Source organism: Heterocephalus glaber, unplaced genomic scaffold, assembly GCF_053883595.1.
Source record: "Heterocephalus glaber isolate CG9 unplaced genomic scaffold, H.glaber_assembly_v1.0 deba00001150, whole genome shotgun sequence".
NCBI classification, from domain to species: domain Eukaryota; kingdom Metazoa; phylum Chordata; class Mammalia; order Rodentia; family Bathyergidae; genus Heterocephalus; species Heterocephalus glaber.
In genome coordinates this window covers 1,095,023-1,113,687 of record NW_028258204.1, presented here as the reverse complement: position 1 = coordinate 1,113,687, position 18,665 = coordinate 1,095,023, and the positions used below count along the sequence as shown (strand labels likewise).

Here is an 18,665-nt window from a genome sequence, read left to right as displayed (position 1 = left end):
GCAAACAGCTCTTCCTTCCTTCCTTCCCTTTGTCCTTCCCCTTCCTCTTCTTATCCCTCTCCCTCTCTCCCCCCCCCTCTTTCTATCATAATTAGAACATTCAAATTTCATTACCTTTTATTTTTTCTGGCACATTACCATTTTACCTTGTATTTTAAAATGTTTCTAATAAGTTGAGCAAAATAGTCTGACAAAATTTTTTACAATTTCCTTAATTTACATTCTATCCCCTTTCTCATTTCCTATTTTATTCACTTGTACTTTTTTCTCTTTTTAGTTGTTTTGTTGTTATTTTCCAAACATCAGTTCTTAGATACTCTATTATTTGTTTTGGATGCATGGTCCCATTTTGTTTTTATTGGGTTTTTTCCTTCTGTTTTTCTTTCCCTTATGTTGCCCTTTTTCTAATTCCTTGAGATGGATGCCTGACCAATTCAGATTGTTTAACATTAGTATTCAAAGCTATGGCTTTTCTTTCAACCATACACTCTTTAATACTTTTAATCATTATTTTCAAGATACTCTGAAGTTTTAGCTTTATATAGGTTAAGTCATTTACAAAGATTTCTAGGTGCATTATTCTAGGTACATTATTTGTAGGTGCATTTTTCTAGGTACATTATTAATTCCTAGGATGGATTGTTTTGGTTTCCCCTTTTATATTTCCTTTTAATCAGAAACTGTTAGTTATGTTTGACTTCTCAGAATTAAAGTTTTTTGAGGCCTAGGGATTAGTAATTTTCGTGAGTGTTCATGTCAGCTTTAACATACATTGCAGTGTCTATCGGTAGGGCATAGAGATCCAAGCAGAACAATTCGATCTATCTAGCTTTGTAATTATGAGATTTTATACCCTTTTCAATGTTTCTGTTCACTGTTTCCCCTCAAAACCCCCAAATGCTATGAAAATTCATGTTTGAGAAAATGCATGTGGAGCTGCATTGGTCAGCTAGCATGGTGGTTTTCTTTCTCTCTCTTTTTTTTTTTGAATAGCCAAAGATCACCGAGGAGAACTTGACCTATGCCGAGCTGGAGCTGACCAAGCCGCCCCGGGCTGCCAAGGGCACCCCAACTAGCACTGTCTACGCTCAGATCCTCTTTGAGGAGAACAAGCTGTAGGCCCCAGGTCCTGCATCCCCACTGCCCAGTTATTTATGAAACCTCGGGGACACAGCCCCTCCTGTGGTTCTCTCCATTGTGCCAGTGTGTGTTGGGGCCCCTTCCCAGTGGCACTCCTGGTCCCGCCACATCAGAGTGACTCTGCCCTCCTCAAGGACAGGTAGCTCTACGCCCCAGCCCCAGGCCGAGGACGCTGCCTGAGTGTACCTGGGAACACTGTCTGCTGAGCCATCCCATCACATCTCCTCCTCCTCTCCTGGATTTTAATTTGTTAAAATCTTTTTCTAAATCTTAATTTTAACCTTCCACACTGCCAGTATACGTGATACCAAGCTACAGGAAATGCCATTATAAGCCACAGCATGAGACAATAGATACATAGTAATTGGCTTTCAGAGACCCAAATGGCATCATCAGAGCACCCCGGGCCCAGCAAGCCAAAGATGGCAGCAGCTACTTCGATGGCATCCATTGTTTAAAATAGATGTGCTGATCCTAGTAAGTATGGAGGGGCCATGGGCGAATCTGAGGTCTCAGAGAACTCTGTACCTGCCAGCCTACGACAATCCAGAGGCCACAGGCCAAGTTCACCTTTCTGAAGGCCTCACCAGGGAGTTTGCCACCAATGGACTGTGGAGCAAGCGGCCTTGCCAAAATGTGCCACACTGTCTTCTCCTTCCGGTCTCCACTGTGGGAAAGCGAAGTCTTCCCCCAGGTCCCCTCAAGGAAGGAGCAAAGGACACACACACCACCCTGGAGCCTGTGTCTCAAGGGCCCTTCTCTTGCCATGCGCCTTGCCCGCCTCCACCTCGTCTGTGAACTCAAATGGGGTTGGACAGGTGCAGGGCTGCGTGGCCTTGCCATGCATACGGGAGCTGGGACTGGTTGAGCGCCATCCCTTCTGCACATGGTGCTGGTCCCTACTGTTCTGTCTGTGAGTGTACTCTGGGTGGCCATAGCCTGCACACACACTATATATAGAAATGATTTGTCTATGTAGTATGCCGTATATATGGGACAAGTTATCTATTTTAAACACAACCAGGGTGTGGGTTGTGTCCCGCTATATCACAGTGTGACTTTGGATTTCTTATCCATTGAGAGCCTTGGGTTCTCTGTGAGTGCAAAGGTAACCTAATCTCTCCTAGAATTCTTGAGGGCATAAATAAGGTAGTGAGTACAACCGGATTCTGAAGACTGAATCCTTTCACCGAGAATGGCTGTTGATATTCATGTTAAAGCCAGTCTTCATTTCCACAGTGAAAATTTCTAAGACTCAGTTCTTTAAATTTAACCACTTACCAGTCCCATTATTTAAATACACGATGACCAAAATTTGCATATTTTTTGTTAATTTTAATAAGATAATATAACAGGAAATATAAAAATGACAATCAAATTTATTCAGTGCAAGAAATGACACCCGCCCGAGGGATGCTCGGGATAAATTGTTAATTTGTTAAAAGCGGTATCTACATGAATGCTCCCAAAGACTCGTGATCCTGTGACAGCTGCTCGTGATTTAAGGAAAGGGTCCAAATGAAAGCAGATGCTGGTTTCCTGGAAGTAAAGACAGCCCACCTTGACAAAGTGGAAGTCCTCCCTCCCTGGCTGAAACCTGTGTCTCCTTCCTGCTGCAGATCTGAAAGACCGTGAATACGTCATTAGCTTTGCGGAAGACCATTTGGGAGAATACTCTAGAACTTCTTAGCATCTTTGGGAGGGTAAGGTATATGGTTAGCACACCATTCGTACAGTAATTACCATTGGAGATTTTTTATTTTGTCATGGCAGTGTTCCAACAGATGGACAGGGTGATTTCCTAATTTACGTATGGACAAGTGGGGCCACCAAGTGCCAAGGGGGTAGGAGATGATGGGGAAAGGGTAATGGGGGCGGAGGCAATATCTTCTTAGGCCCCAGGTCCCCAAATCAACCCTTTTAAATGCAGCCAGAGCTTAGGGTCATCACATAATGGAAATGAACACATTTCAACCAAGCACTGCCCAGAATGGAAGGAATGGACTGTTTGTGCCTGGCACTCACTTAAGGTGACCAATGTTGACATTCTTGCTGTTGTAGGCTAAAACAATGTGTCTACTCATTCACTGTCTATCAAACAGACCACCAATCATGCACTACCATTTCTAAAGATAAGAGGGAATATATTATTTAATTAGAAGGTAGCAAACTTTCTTCAGTTTGTTCCTACTATAAGGCCTCATTGGTAGCAGAAACGGGTGAGTTGCTTTCAAAACAATCGCTTGTCTGCTTAAAGAAGGGAAAACATGGGTCCCTTGCTCCTTGCAGGCAGAGAGCAGACACACTGAGAGCTGGTGGCAGTGAGTTTCAGCCCAGGCCACGGTAGGTAGGAAGCCAGGAGGGGGAACATATCAGCCATGCCAGAGCCCTGGTGGAGGGGAGGGCTAGGGCCCCTTTTGATCACTTCTTCCCTTCACCACTGTGACCCTGTCAGCACACAGGGACAAGAAGGGAGGGCCTGGCCTGCCGCCTCCTGTTTCTTTTCTTTTTTTTTTTTTTAATTAAATTCTTTTATTGGTACATTGTAGGTAGACAACACAATTACATTTCTCACTGGGAATTGTACCTTTATATGATGCATCTTGGTTCTTATATTTTCCCCATTCCTAGCCCTCCCTTCACCCCCTCCACCCTTCCCTATTTACAAAGACTTTATTTCCATTTTTTCCATTTCTCATAATTTTTCCTTTCCCTTCTTTCCTTTCCTCTGCCCCTCCCACTACCCCTACCCTTTTGGATCTTTTCTTCCTATTTTGCATTATCGATTATTCATTCTAATCATTGGTACATTTTAGGTATACAATATAATGACATTCATCATTGGAAATTTGCACCTTTACATAGTCTCTCTTGGTTCTTATATTTCACCCTTGCCCAGCCCTCCCTTCAACCCCTCCAGTCCTCTTTATTTACAAAGATTTTGTTCCTATTTTTCCATGTTCTCATATTAATCCCATTCCCTTCTATCCTTTCCCCTAGCCCTCCCACTTCCTTCCCCTTTGCCCCTTTTCTTCCTATTTCACATTACCTATTATACATTTAGTCCTTATTTACACTTTCAGTTTCTCACACCAGAGAAACTATTCAGTATTTATACATGTGTGACCTATTTATTTCAGTTAAGAGTATGGCCTCAATGTGCACCCACTTACCTATAAATGTCTCTAATTTCTCATTTTTTACGGCTGAGTAGTACTCCATTTTATTAAAAAATCACATTTTCTTTATCCAGTCTCCAGTTGATGGGCATTTGGGCTGTTTCCAAGTTTTAGCTATTACAAACTGTGCTGCTATGAACATGGGTGCACATATATCACTGTGGTATGATTCTTTTAATTCTTTGGGGAAGATCCCCAGCAGTGGAATAGCGGGGTCAAATGGGACTTCCAGTCCTAGTTCTTTGAGGTATCTCCATATGGATCTCCACAGTGGTTGCATCAGTCTACACTCCCACCAGCAGTGGAGCAGGGTTCCTCTTTCCCTACAGCCCTGCCAGCATTTGTTATTGGTTGATTTCATGATAGCAGCCATTCTTTCTGGAGTGAAGTGGAATTTCAGCATTGTTTTCATTTGCATCTCTCCAATGACCAGTGACGTTGAACATTTTTTCATGTATTTATTTGCTATTTCTACTTCTTTGTGTGAGAAATGTCTGTTCATTTCAGATGCCCATTTTCGGATTGGGTCTTTAAATTTGGGAGGTCTGATCTTTTTAAGTTCTTTATAGATTCGAGATAGTAGACCTTTGAGGAAGAGCAAGTAAAGATTTTTTCCCACATTGTGGATTGTCTTTTCACACTGCTGGTGGTTTCTCTTGCTGTGCAGAAGCCTTTTAACAAGAAGAGATCCCACTTGTTGATTGTTTGTGCTAGTTCATGGGCAACTGAGGTTTTGTTCATAAAATCTTTTCCTACACCGATGTCTTCAAGGGTTCTACCTAACCTCTGTTCCAACTGGTTCAGAGTTTCTATTTTAATATTTAGATCTTTAATCCATTTTGATTTTAGTTTAGTGCATGGTGAGAGATACAGGTCTAGTTTTAATCTTTGGCAAGTTGAAGCCCAATTTTTCCAGCACCATTTATTAAAGAGGCTATCTTTCCTCCAGTGAGGGTGTTTGGCTCCTTTGTCGAAGATGAGATGGCTGAGTGTGTCTGGCATTGTTTCTGCATCTTCTAATCTGTTCCACTGGTCCTCAGGTCTGTTTCTTTGCCAGTACCATGCTGTTTTTATCACAGTAGCTTTGTAGTATAGTTGCAAGTTGGGGATTGTGATACCCCCTGCCATGTCTCTGTTACCTAGAATTGCTTTTGCTATTCTGGGTCTCTTCTTGTTCCAAATGAATTTTTGGATTGTTTTCTCAAAGTCCATGAAGTATGCTGCTGGGATCTCAATTGGAATTGCATTAAATCTATATAGCAGTTTTGGAAATATGGCCATTTTCACTATGTTGATCCTTCCTACCCAGGAGCAGGGGATGTCTGTCCATTTTCTGATATCATCTTCAATCTCTCTTTTCAGAGTGCCATAGTTTTCAGAGAAGAGGTCTTTGATTTCTTTCATTAGGTTGATTCCTAGGTATTTCAGTTTTTTGGATGCTATTGTGAAAGGAATTATTTGCCCTATTTCTCTCTCAGTGAGTCAGTCATTAGTGTAGAGGAGAGCTATTGATTTTTGTGTGTTGACCTTGTATCCAGCTACTTGACTGAATTTGGTTATTAAGTCTAGAAGACTTTTGGTGGAGTTCTTGGGATCTTCTATATAGAGTATCATGTCATCTGCAAATAATAACAATTTGACTTCTTCATTTCCTATCTTTATTCCTTTTATTTCTTTCTCTTGTCTAATTGTCGTGGCTAATGTTTCCAGAACTATATTGAACAAGAGTGGTGATAGTGGACATCCTTGTCTTGTTCCTGATTTTAGTGTGAAGGATTTCAGTTTTGAGCATTTAGTATGATATTGGCTATTGGTTTTTCATAGATGGCTTCTATCAGTTTGAGGCAGAGACCATCTATTCCAATTTTTTGTAGGGTTTTTATCATAAATGCATGTTGGATTTTGTCAAGTGCTTTTTCTGTGTCTATGGAGATAATCATATGGTTTTTCTCCTTGGCTCTATTGATATAGTGTATTACATTGATTGATTTGCATATATTGAACCATCCCTGCATCCCTGGGATGAATCCCACTTGATCAGGGTGTATGATCTTCTTGATGATCTTCTGCATTCTGTTTGCCATTATCTTCTTAAGGATTTTTGCATCTATGTTCATTAGTGAGATTGGCCTATAGTTCTCTTTTTCAGTTGGGTCTTTCTCTGCTTTGGGGATCAAGGTGATGCTTGCTTCCAGGAATGAATTTGGGAGTGTTGCTTCCCTTTCAATTTCATTGAAGAGTTTAAACAGTAGTGGCAGCAGTTTCTCTCTAAATGTCTTGTAGAATTCAGCCATGAAGCCATCAGGGCCCGGGCTTTTCTTAGTTGATAAGTTTTTAATTACATTTTCAATTTCAATGGTTGATATTGGGTTGTTCAGAATTTTTACGTCTTCTTCGTTCAACTTTGGTAATTCATATGTATCTAGGAATCTGTCCATTTCTTCTGTGTTGTCCATCTTATTGGCGTATAGGTTCTGGAAATAGGTATTGATGATCCTCTGGATTTCTGCTGGGTCTGTTGTCATTTCACCCTTTTCATTCCTAATTGCATGGATTTGGGCCTTTTCTTTCCTTTTTCTGACAATGTTGGCTAAGGGTTTGTCAATTTTGTTGATTCTTTTGAAGAACCAACTCTTGGCTTCATTGATTTTTTGTATCATTCTCTTAGTCTCCATTGCATTGATTTCTCCTCTGATCTTTATAATTTCCTCCCTTGTATGAGCTCTGGGGTTGTTCTGTTCTTTTTCTAGAAGCTTAAGGTTCAGCATCAGGTTGTTTAATTGGGCTTGTTCTGTTTTCCTAATATGTGTATTCACTGCTGTGAATTTCCCTCATAAGACTGCTTTCATTGTGTCCCATAGATTCCAATATGTTGTATTGTCATTGTCATTTAATTGAAGGAACTGTCTGATTTCTTCTTTAATTTCCTCTGTGACCCATTGGTTATTCAGAAGTGTGTTGTTCAATTTCCACATGTTTATGAAATTTTTCCAGTTTCTTTTGTTATGGATCTCCAATTTCATGGCACTATGGTCTGATAATATACAGGGGATAACTTCAATTCCTTTGCACTTACTTAAACATGTTCTATGTATGAGTATGTGGTCTATTTTGGAGAATGACCCATGTGCAGCTGAGAAGAATGTGTATTCTGATTTTGTGGGGTGGAAGACTCTCTAAACATCTGTTAAGTTCATTTGTTCAAGAGTTCGATTGAGTTCTTGTATTTCATTACTTATTTTTAGTCTAGTTGATCTATCTATTTGTGACAGTGGGGTGTTGAGGTCCCCCACTACAATTGTATTAGTGCATATATGACTTTTCATGTCCGTTAGTATTTGTTTTATATAGTTGGGTGCACTAGTGTTTGTTGCATGGATACTTATGATTGTCATCTCTTCCTCTTGGATTCTTCCCTTTACAAGGATGTAGTGTCCTTCTTCATCTCTCTTAAACAGTGTTGGTTTGAAATCTACTTGATCTGCAAAGAGGATAGCTACTCCTGCTTTTTTTTGGGTTCCTGTCACATGATGTATTGTTTTCCACCCTTTACCTTTCAGTCTGTGAGTTTCCTTTTGAATGAAGTGTGTTTCTTGTATGCAGCATATTGTTGGATTTTGCTTCTCGACCCATTCTGCCAGTCTATTTCTTTTGATTGGTGAATTGAGACCATTAACACTGATGGTTATAACTGAAACGTATTGACTTATCATTGCCATGACTTTTTCTTTTTGTTGGGTTCTCCCCCTTTACATTTAATTTCTTGTCATGCCAGATGGGTTCATTCTGCTTTGCTTCCTGGGGTTGTAATCCTCAATGTCTGTTCCTAGGATACTGTGTAAAATTCTTTGGAGTGGTGGTTTGGTATTCACGAAGTTCCTAAGGTGCTCTTTGTCATGAAAGTATCTTATTTCTCCATCCATTTTGAAAGACAGTTTTGCAGGGTACATCAATCTGGGTTGGAGGCTGTTTTCTTTTAGGGCTTAGAATATGTCACTCCAAGCTCTTCTTGGCTTGATGGTTTTTATTGAGAAGTCTGCTGTGATTCTGATGGGCTTTCCTTTGTATGTGATATGTTTCTTTTCTCTAACTGCTTGTAGAACTTTGTTCTTCTGATGAGTTTCTGGAATCTTAACAATTATATGCCTATGTGTAGATTTTTTTTGATCAAGGCTATTTGGAGTCCTATATGACTCACTTATCTGTTTGTCAAGCTCTTTTCCCCTGCTTGGGAAGTTTCCTGCCATTATTTCTGTGAAGAGATCTTTTATGTCATCTGCACTCTCTCCTGTTTCTTCATTGACTCCAATCAGTCTCATGTTATTCTTCTTTGCATCATCTAGCAGCTGCTGGATTGATTTCTCATATTCCCTTATAATTTTGAAGCAATTTTTCTTTTCCTGGTCACTAATTGTAACCTTATCTTCCATATCTGAAATTCTGTCCTCACATTGGCTCATTCTGCTGTGTAGACTTTCAATGGAGTTTTTCATGTCCTGGAAATCTATTTGCATCTGTTTTATGGATTCCATTTGTTTCTTATGTTGGGATTCCATCATGTTCCTCAGCTCCTCTCTAGATTTATTAATCATGTCTTGCACTAGGGGCACAATTTCTCCTGCTATCTGAGAAATTATTTCTGATTTCATTTTTTCCAGATCCCCTTTTGTTGGCAGTTCAGTGGGTCCAGGTGGTTGATTATCAGGGTGTTCCATCTCATTTCCCTTTGGGGTTGCCGTAGGCGACCTGGGAGTCTGGTTTTGAGACTTATTTACATGTTTTCTCATTTTGACTGGGGGGGGGGCTGTTGGCACCTGCATGGATTACCTCTTCTGAGCTGGGAGAGGTGGGACAGGGGCAGGGGGCAGCGGTAGGGATGGTGACCCAAAAGCCCTTTCCTGTGGGTTGGGAGCAGTGGGAGGGATGATGGCCGGGAAGCCCCTTCCTGTGGACCAGGAGCAGTGGGATGGCGGCTCAGAAGCCCTTACCTCTGGGCCGGGAGCAGTGGGACAGTGGCTCAGAAGCCCCTACCTCTGGGCCGGGAGCAGTGGGACTCAGTACAGTGGTCTGGTGGTCCAGTGTCCTCTGCCTCTTTGTAGTGTGGAACCAGGTGGCTGTACAGAGGAGTGAGGGGTGGGGGTGGAGTCCAGTGGATTGTTGCCGGGGCGCAGGCTGATTTGGCATCTTCCCTGTGACTCGGGACCTCAGTAGGGCGTGCGCAGACCTGCCTGTCTGCAGCGGGCTGATTCGGCGTCTTCTGCACGACCCACCTCCTGTTTCTTACTGGTGTGAAATTGGTACCCAGCACTTCACAGTTTGCAATGTGTAATTCTGTGGACTGCCTACTCCTTGAGAAACCCAGACTCACATTTAGGGACTATTCCTCATCATGTCAAGGACTCTGACAGGTGTGGCAATCACTTCACAGTGGTTCAGGGCATGCATGAGGCTCATCTGGGAAGATCAGCATCCTCGGGAGAAAAAAGCCATCTTCCCTGGGGCAGCAAAGCTGTCACTTGGGACCTTGGTAAAGCACAGATCTTGGTTCAGGAGGTCCAGGTGCAACCTGAGTTCTGAGTTTCTAATAATCTCCCAGGAAATCTCCATGCTTTCAACCACGTTTTGAGAAGTAAGACTATAAAGAGACAGTAGGAGGGATACGGAGGTCATTATGGTGACAAGGTATCCTCAGATATGTGCTGAAGCTGGAGGCCTGAAAGCAGGCAAATCCCAGAGAGGGCTGCCCAGCAAGACTAGAAGAGACCCTATGACGATCGCATGAGGCTCTTGCTGGAGGTGCAGGGTGGGTGCAGGGGTCACCGTGGGGGTGTCCTGCACCTTCTGTTGTCACTGGTAAAAGATGACCAGGTGCCTGCTTCCTCAGAAGCACAGCTCCATGAGCTCCACACCAATTGAGTGTCTGATTGCTGGACATTAATGCGCTGTACCTTATAGTTTTAAATAGAATTATCCATGTTTACAGCTCCGGTTAAGTACACCTTGTTCTTCCACATTAAACTTTATTAGCAGTGTCGTTCATCAGCACAGAAGCTGCACTCATTAGCGGCTGGCATGGGGGCCCGTGCTGTGGAGGGAATTGGGTTCTGTCCTCCTGTGTTGCAGCTTCCTGGCCCCGAGGAGGCTGGGCTGACCTCTTGCTGCTCCTATATGCACAGAACTTTGGAGTCTTGTGTTTATGGATGGATCTGAGGGAATCTGCAAGGTCTGAGGCATCTTTATGCAGAGGTCTGTGCTCTCTAGGTGCTGGTTGGACATTTTCTTGTTTTCTAAAGGTGTCCTTGATCTACAAGTTACAGGACCATTAGAGATATACAGCATTGTGACCTGGCTCTAGTCATCATGACCTCCATAGTACTAATTTTTTTAATTTAAAAAGAATGTATAGTAAAAGTAAAAAACAAAAAGTCTCCTTGAATTCTGGAATTTATTCGCATTCCATCTCCAGTGAAGGGAACTTTCTGGGTGACCTCTCTTAATTCTCACTTGTTTTGTTTTGGAAGACTGGGGATTCAGGCAGTTTATCACAGTCCATGTGGCTCACTGCAGACACCAAGTACATGTACTGCTGTCCTTTGCCAGCTTGGCCTCTGAGAGCATGCGGCTGAGTGAGGGAATGGCAGGAGCTTATTCTCCAGGAGTTGGGACCTCCTGAGTTACAGACCTGGGTGTGCAGGGACACACAGCTCATCCCTGTCCCTTGGCCCCCAGTCCAGGGAACTTCTTGCTGCTCTTCTCCAAACACAGCACCCAAGCTACTTGAGGTCAACAGCACCTCCTGGTGACCATCACTGAGAACTTGCAGTTCTCCCTGGCTCCTCTCCTCCCTTTCTCCATAGCCAGGACCTCTATCTGCCCCTCTGCAAGCCCACACATTCTTCTCCAAATCCAAACTCAGCCCAAATTTCTCTCTTTATCTTCTTACTCTGTTATATCTATGTCATTCGCCCCATTTGCAAGCAAACCTGTAACGTATGTCATGTGCTACAAACTACCTAGGTGTGTGCAAATGATTCTCTCTGGCTTGGGTACAAGGCTTATTATTAGATTTCCCAGATGGGGTTCAGTGTCTGGGGTTATTTCTTCTTGTACGCAGTCTGCTTGCTTTAGCATAAGTCCTGGCTCTTCTTATTTGATAGCATGAACCCTGGCTTTCTGGCCCAGACCTAGGGCTTTCTTTCCACTCCTATGTGTCTTTGGGAAGCCATTTGAGCTCTCTGACCTGAAATTTCCTCCTCTGAAAAGTGGTCAGGCTCAAGGGGACATAAAGTTGTCTTCCCAGGGGGAGCAAGTCCAGTTTGGAAGAGAGGGCAGACCCCTGTCTCCATTGAGCCCTCTGCAGTTGTCCCTGGCAACTAACTCACCCCACTTTTCATTGCTCCACAGCACAGTGGCCGCAGACTTGAAGGTGCTTTGACAGCAGAAAAGTCTGACCCACATGGAAGGGATTTTCTTTCTTTCTGGTAGAACTTGTTCCTCCCCAAGCCACCATCGGAACCCTCTGCCCCAAACCACATTCCCCAGAGCTGCCACAGCTCAGCAAAAAGACACTGCTATATTTATCCCCTTGGCAGCTAGTGCTGCCGGTTTCCACCAGACCAGCCTGAAATAGCAAGCTGGACTGGCGGTGGGACACTGGTGTGGGGGCTGGCCGCCCTCTGTACCATAGGCAGGCGCCTGTCTGGTGGGGTCCTGGAGTATCCACCCTCAGGGCCTGCAGCAGCTCCTCCTCCATGGGACTAGAAGGGCCTGCAGCTGTTTCTATCCAGGCCTGGAACCATGATGGACCGAGGGGCCAGCTCAGGGCAAGCCACAGACTCAGAACTCCCAGCTGCTCCAGAGCTCGGCCAGAAAGCCACAGCGGAGCTCTGGGGCCTGAGGAGGAAGTGTCCTCAGTGTTCTAGGAAGATACCTGGCTGGATAGCTTCAGGCTTGAGAATGTAAAAATGAAAGAAGGAGGGGAGGGAGGGAGAGAAGGAGAAAGGAAGAAAGGAAGAAAGGAGGGAAGGAAGGAAAGAAAGGAAGGAAGGAAAGAAGAAAGGAAAAAAGAAAAAAGAAGAAAAGAAAAAAGAAAATAAAAAGCAGGCACTGGGGATATACCTTAGTGATACAGCCCTTGCCCAGCTTATAAGAGGCCTTCAGTTTGATCCCCAGCATTGCAAAAGAAACTAAAATACAATATTGTTTCTCTGGCTGACATGCACACAGAATTATGCACTCAAAAATAGTTAAAATGGTAAACTTTATGTTACATGTATCTTCCCTGGCAAAGCAAATCAAGGAGGATCATGCACCAACATTGCAGGAGGGCCAGCTTTCCCCCTCTTCGAGGCAGCTTGGTCTCCAGTGTGTGTCTGCACACTTGTGAGTCCTGCTTTTTTCGGAGCTCTGAGGGCTCCAAACAGTGCAGCTGTGGCAGAGACAGTGTCTTCAGGTCCCTGCTTTCAAAGGATGCCTGTTTCTTAGGAGACTTTCATTGTCATCCATCACAGGGCCTGTCACCCAGCAAGTGTCCCACGAATATGCCCTCTCGATACTTTTCACTGCTCTTTGCTCCTCTTTGAGCATGTCCCTAAAGGTAAGTGCTAGAAACTTCATCCCTATGTAGCAGTGCTGGGAGGTAGGCCCTCACCAGAGTGCTTTGGGTCCTGGGAGGGGTGACCTCATGGATAGATTGATTCAGATAATAAAAGAGGCCATGAGTTGACAGTCTTGAGCTCTCCCACCTTGCATCATGGGGTGATGGTCTTCAGAGGCCCTGCCCAAATGTGGGCCCTGGACCTTGGACTTCCAACCTCCAGAACCGTAAGGACTGTAAGAAGTGTCTCTGCTTTTTATGAATTGCCAGGCCCTGACAGCTTGTCACAGATGACACTGCCCATCCCCTCCCAGGAGTGCTAGCTATGTGGTTGAGATGCACTCGTGGTGGAAGTTCAAGTTCTTTCTGCAGGATCCTCAGAGACTGTGCTGTATTAAGTTAATGCTAACCAAGGATGGAATTCAGCACTGACTTATTTCTAAATTGGGATTCTCACCGTTAGTTAAGAGCATTCTATTTATTTAACTCAATAGCCAGGGAGGAGGATTGAACGAGCCAGAAGGGAGGCAACAGTGTCTGGTTTTCTGGCCAATATTCTAGCTTCACATTGCAGAGGAGGGTCAAGATCTTGACTTGATTTAGAAGCTCCCAAGACACGGTGTGACCTGTGAAGCACTAGGGGCTTGGTGGCCCTGGACTGGTGGCCATTACCCCTTCGGCTCTAGGGTGGTGGTACTGCTGTCCTAGGACCCTGCACTCCCTGCTGACCTCCATCCCTCCCAAGAACCCAAGCTGGTAGCTAGTGGGGGCCGCTCTGCTCCTTGAGGAGCCCCTGGAGACTCAATGACTGAGACAGGTGGCTCAGGCCATGGAGGGGGAGCCAGCAGCACTGTCTGTGGGGAGATGGGGTCAGGCCCTAGGGGACCTCAAGAGCCTACCCCTCTGAGCTGCTCCACATGTGAGCTGTCTCCCTTTGACATGGGGTTGAGCCTCAAGTGATTGATGCAGTAGGGGGCCAGCAGCCTACTCCATACTCACCACCCATACTCCTGAAGCTTCTCTGACCATGGCCAGCCTTGGGCCTCAGTTTCCTCATCCACAGTGTCTGACAATGACCACATCCTTGACCACGTGATGAGGATGAGACCAATTTTCCCAGCATGCACCTGCACCAGGACCAACACACAAGGGGCAGGTGCAGAGTCCATGGTGACAGCTGTCCCACAGTGACAGTAGGGGCTGCATGTCAGAGCTGAGTCCTGCTCCCCTGTGCCCAGTGTCTTACGACCACCTTGGGTCCTGGCGGGGGCTGCAGGTAGGAGTCTCCCTGGCAGGCCTCTGCTCAAGCGATGCTAATTGTGCAGAGAGAACGGCTCACTAGAGTGGAAAATAGTCCTCATATATCTCGCTGAAGATGATAATGACCTTTCAAATAACAGAAGCAATTTTATTTCAATCCCTCAATTACTCTGAACTCTCAAATGTCAAAGTGCTTGGCACTCTCAAAATAGCTTAATATAGACATTTATAGCACTTAGACACAGCTAGTTTCTTATCTAACCTAATTATGTGTTGTACAGGAAATGGTGGTGCTGGCCCTGAGTGTCATTTTTCATAGCTGTCCCCATGTGCAGCCGGCTGGGATGTTGCTAAGGAGGAAGCCCGTGTGGGTCCTCCTGGGCCTGGTCACCAGCTGGGGAGGTTGACAGCAGGTACCCCAGTTTGAGGACTAGCAGCTACACAGTGCCCCAGTCAAAGGGAAGCTCTTGCTCAAGTGGGGCATGTGGTCCCCGGGACAGATGTGGCCAGCAAGTAACCCAGTGTCCCACAGAGCCAGGGTGGGACAGGTGCCTTCCTGTGCTCAGAGGCAGCTCTCCCTTTCTCTGTCTGCAGCCCAGGGGCTGCCCTGCTGGCCAGTGCTCAGCCACCTTCCTCATGTCCCCTGTGACACTGTGGCCCCTGCTGCTGTCCAGCACCCTGAGGGCTCCCGTCACCTCAAACTGTTTCGAGAGCTGCTTATTTCTTTCTGCCTTACTTCTTCCTGTCCATCCCTGTGCCTAGAATGAGCCCTGATCCCCATAGAGCTCCCTCCCTCGTTAAATGTCACGTGGCTAAATGTTACCTTCCCAGGAGGCTGCTCTGTCCCCTGCTGTGTTTCTTGTTCCCAGCACTCCCTCGCCCCTTCCCTGGAGGGGCATGAGCCTCATGGTGTGCCCTGTGTCTCCCGCTGGGGAGGAGTGCTGGCCCCTCACACCCTTGAGGCTACAGTGGCCCTCTTGGTGCCCTGCCCAGCACTGAGGCCCTGTGCTCCCCTAACAGGCAGGTGGCAAGGCCAGATGGACCGAGGGAGTGGACCAGGGTAAGGCCGGTGCAGTTCTAGGTTCCAAGTTGCAAGTTGGCACATCAGAGACGGGTCTAGCCCACACTCTGGACACCAGCCAGGGCAGGGGATTCACCACACACTCTGCGTGTCACCCCAACATGGCTGCGTGTGACTGTGGACTGGAGCCCCACTCTGGACATGACCCCAACTGTCTTGCTCCAAGCCATGTCTTGGTCAGGGCTTGGAGCTGTCACACTGACCATCCATCATGCCTCTGCTAGTCTCCAAATAACACTGTCAAGACATTCATTCATTCATTCATTCATCCATTCATCCAGTTTGCCTTTCTGGGGTGCCACATGGGTCCGGCTCCTGGTGCACAGGACAGAGAGGGCTGAATAAACAGGGCATCCTCTGACCTTGAGACCCTCAGATGCTTTGGGGGTAGTCAGGAAAGTTGGTGATTTCATCTAGAATGCAGGGCCGGTGTCAGTGCTGGGGCTTTGGTGTAGACCCTCCTGTCTGGATCCTTCTCTCCTAAAGCCCAGGGGCCACCCTCAGGAAAGGGGCAGATCCATTTGTCTCCACCCCACTGAAAGGCCACAACCCCGCCCAGATCCTGGCCACTCCTGTGGGAGCCGGGCCCACGTGGTGCCCACCTAGGTCCCTTCACAGGCGCCTCTCTGTGGCCCCACAGCAGCAGGCTGGGGCTTGGCATGGGCACGTCAGAGAGGAAGAGCCAGGTTGTGGGTTTGGGTGCCAGGACTGTGTGAGGAAGGCAAGTGGCACATTACAGTCCCCTTCCCTGTGCTATGTGCTGTTCAGGTGGCCTAGATGATGGCTCTGAGGCACAGGTGACAGAAGGACAGGATGGGACACGGCAGCCATATCTCGGAGCTGAGGACAGTACCTGAAGCCATGCATGGCAGAGACACTCACTAGGTCCCTTTGACCTCATCTGGGAACTGTCCTGGAACCCTGGCGTCCTGGCCTGGGAGGCATGGATGTGACGGTCACAGCATCACCGGTTTCTCTTGCTCCTCCACGGCCAGGTGTCTATGGGTGTCCCTCCCTTCAGTCCTCCAGTGTCTCCAGATATCCTGTCTCCTGGGTCCTGCACCAGGATCTTCTCACTTATCCCATCTGCCTCTAGAGTGTGAAGTCCCGAGGCAGGAGCTTCCTGTCCCCACCGTCCTTGCATCCTGACACTGAAGTGAGGAGGTGCTCGGTATGTCACTAGGGTAACTTTGGATGAAGACGTGGGACACCAGGCAGGGGAGCCGCCCTGCCAATTCTGAGAAACCACACATGGACTCGAAGAGGCACCCTGCTCACCCATCAGCAGGACGGGATCTTCTGCACCATCCCCAAGGCCTGAGTCTCCCACAAGGCACAGGCCCAGCAATCAGACCAAAGGAGTTCCAGGCCAGTTCAACAATACAACCTCCTAGGAGAGCCACCAAAAGACACATAGGAAGTAACAGATTCCGCTGTCGCTGAGCCTCTCCAGGGAATAGAGACCAAGTAACGATGGACATGCCCAGCCCACACAGGAGGCACTGCCAATTCCACCCACCCCCAAACCACCAGTTTGGGACCTTACTGTATTCCTGGAGCCCCAAAAGTTACCTGTGCAGAGGCTGGGAGGCTGGGTGTCCCCTGTCTCCACAGCTGATGCCATCAGCATCCACTGCTCTGGGAAGAAGAGACTGTGCACAGCCAGCCTATTGCAGGGGCACTGAGGGTATCAAGAGAGCAGAGGCCCCCAGTGTGGTGCTTGCTCTATGCCTTGCAACCCTGTGTCCCTGCTTCCCTTGTCCCCAAGTTCAAGTGAGTAATGTCGAACCCCCAGCTGTATCATCCAGTGGGGACCCTTCAGGGTTAGGATGTCATCAGGGCTGTCCAAGGCTCCCCAGCCCCACCTCTGTGGCTGTCACTACCCCCAGCTCCTGGAGGGTGCCCTTCCTGAACTCTCCCTGCCATCTGAGACCCCTGATATCTCTACATGTGCCCCTCAGTCCTGCTTGGTCACTGTCACCCTGTTTCATGCAGAAATGGGGAGAAAGCTGCTCTCCAGCCTGGAGCCCGCTGCATGGTCCAGGTTTCTGAGTAGGGCTGGTTCCCTGCATCTCTCCAGGGCCACCTGGGTTCTTACTCTACACAGAAGCCCTCATGAACACAGGTGTGAGCTGAGCGGGGCTGACAGTGCACCCAGCCTGGATTTCTCAGATAGCACCGATCGGAAGCTGAAGTTCAGAAGAGGAGAGAGCAACGTTAAAGAGACAGATTGGAGAAATCGCTGTATAGGTGACAAAGACCATTCCTGAAGGGCATGGGCTTGAGTAAGACCACGTCAATGTCTGAACCGGGCCAGTGTCTTGAGTGGGGAGGGTAGGAAGAAGGGAGGCCACCGTGGTCCTGTCAGCGGTGTGGAAATGATCGACAGTCAAGTCCTCTCTGCGCAGACCCTTGGGGTGGAAGGGGCTGTGGCCTCGGACCTTGCACTGTCTGGGGAGCAGGAGACTCCTGCTGAGGAGGAGCAGGCTGCACAGACCAGGGCTCATGGGAGAATAAACTCTCATTCACAGGTCCCTTGCTGCAGTGCTGAGCTCCTAGGACAGGGGGTGCTCAAGCTGCTCTCCTCTGACACCATGATCCTGGCTTGCTTTTCTATTCACCCCAAAGCTCCTGAGCCCATTCTTCTTTGTGTTTCCCTGGGAGGTTGGGGGTAGCCATTCACAGACCCCTGGGTCCTGTTGGCCGGCTGTTTAGACTCCCTCTGCCCATGGCCCTTTGAAGGAGTGGAACCCACTCAATTCTGCAGAAGGGGTGCTCAGGCCTGAGCCTGGACCAGGATCTCCTTCCACTTCCCTTCTCTGGGACTCAGTTTCCCCTAGTGTGAAGTGGCTGAGTAGGACTCTCACGGTTCCATGTCAGATCTCTATGTCTGGCTCCTGTTGGCTCCATCGGGTCCTTGTGCAAAGTGAGTGAACGAACAAGGGATTCACAGGATGGCCAAGGTCACCTCCCCATGCTGGTGTTGCTGAGGATCTCCCAGAGCCCAGGCCCCAAAGCTAAGGGAGCTGAGTGCAGCTCAGTGTGGGCAGCTCAGGCCCCCTGTCCTGCTGCCTTTCTGGGAAGTGGCAGGGGAGGGGGCACATGGAGACCTTGGTGCAGGACCTGAGCCTCTGGGGACCTGGGGAGGGGCTGTGTGGGGAGGGGGGGCTTGCTACTGCCTGAGGGTGAGAAAGAGCTCAGGCAATGTGCCCCAGCACATTGACACAAATGTGCACGTCTGCACACACAAATACATGCACACACGCACACACATATACAGACATGCACACTCACAGTCACACATATAGACATTTGCACACATGCACATGTGTACACATGCATGCACACAGAAACACACCCACACGCACAGAGACATGCAAACACATACACACATGCACACAAACCTGCA

At 47.2% G+C, this 18,665-nt stretch overlaps 1 protein-coding gene across 3 annotated transcripts in view; it reads left to right on the top strand.

Moving 5' to 3' along the window:
* The window catches only part of Vstm4 (V-set and transmembrane domain containing 4), a 100,069-nt gene extending 81,673 nt beyond the window's left edge, over positions 1-18,396 (top strand). The window contains exon 9 of one of the 3 annotated variants that reach the window (XR_015451059.1): positions 994-1,127. Coding sequence is in view for 2 of the 3 variants with exons in the window: in XM_087210588.1 (XP_087066714.1) it covers positions 994-1,119 (126 nt within the window). In the remaining variant the exon portion in view is untranslated. Of the gene's footprint in view, positions 1-993; positions 4,387-12,829 lie in introns of those variants that run through there. The other 2 variants (XM_087210590.1, XM_087210588.1) reach the window with 2 other exon arrangements.
* Positions 18,397-18,665: the final 269 nt, after the last annotated feature.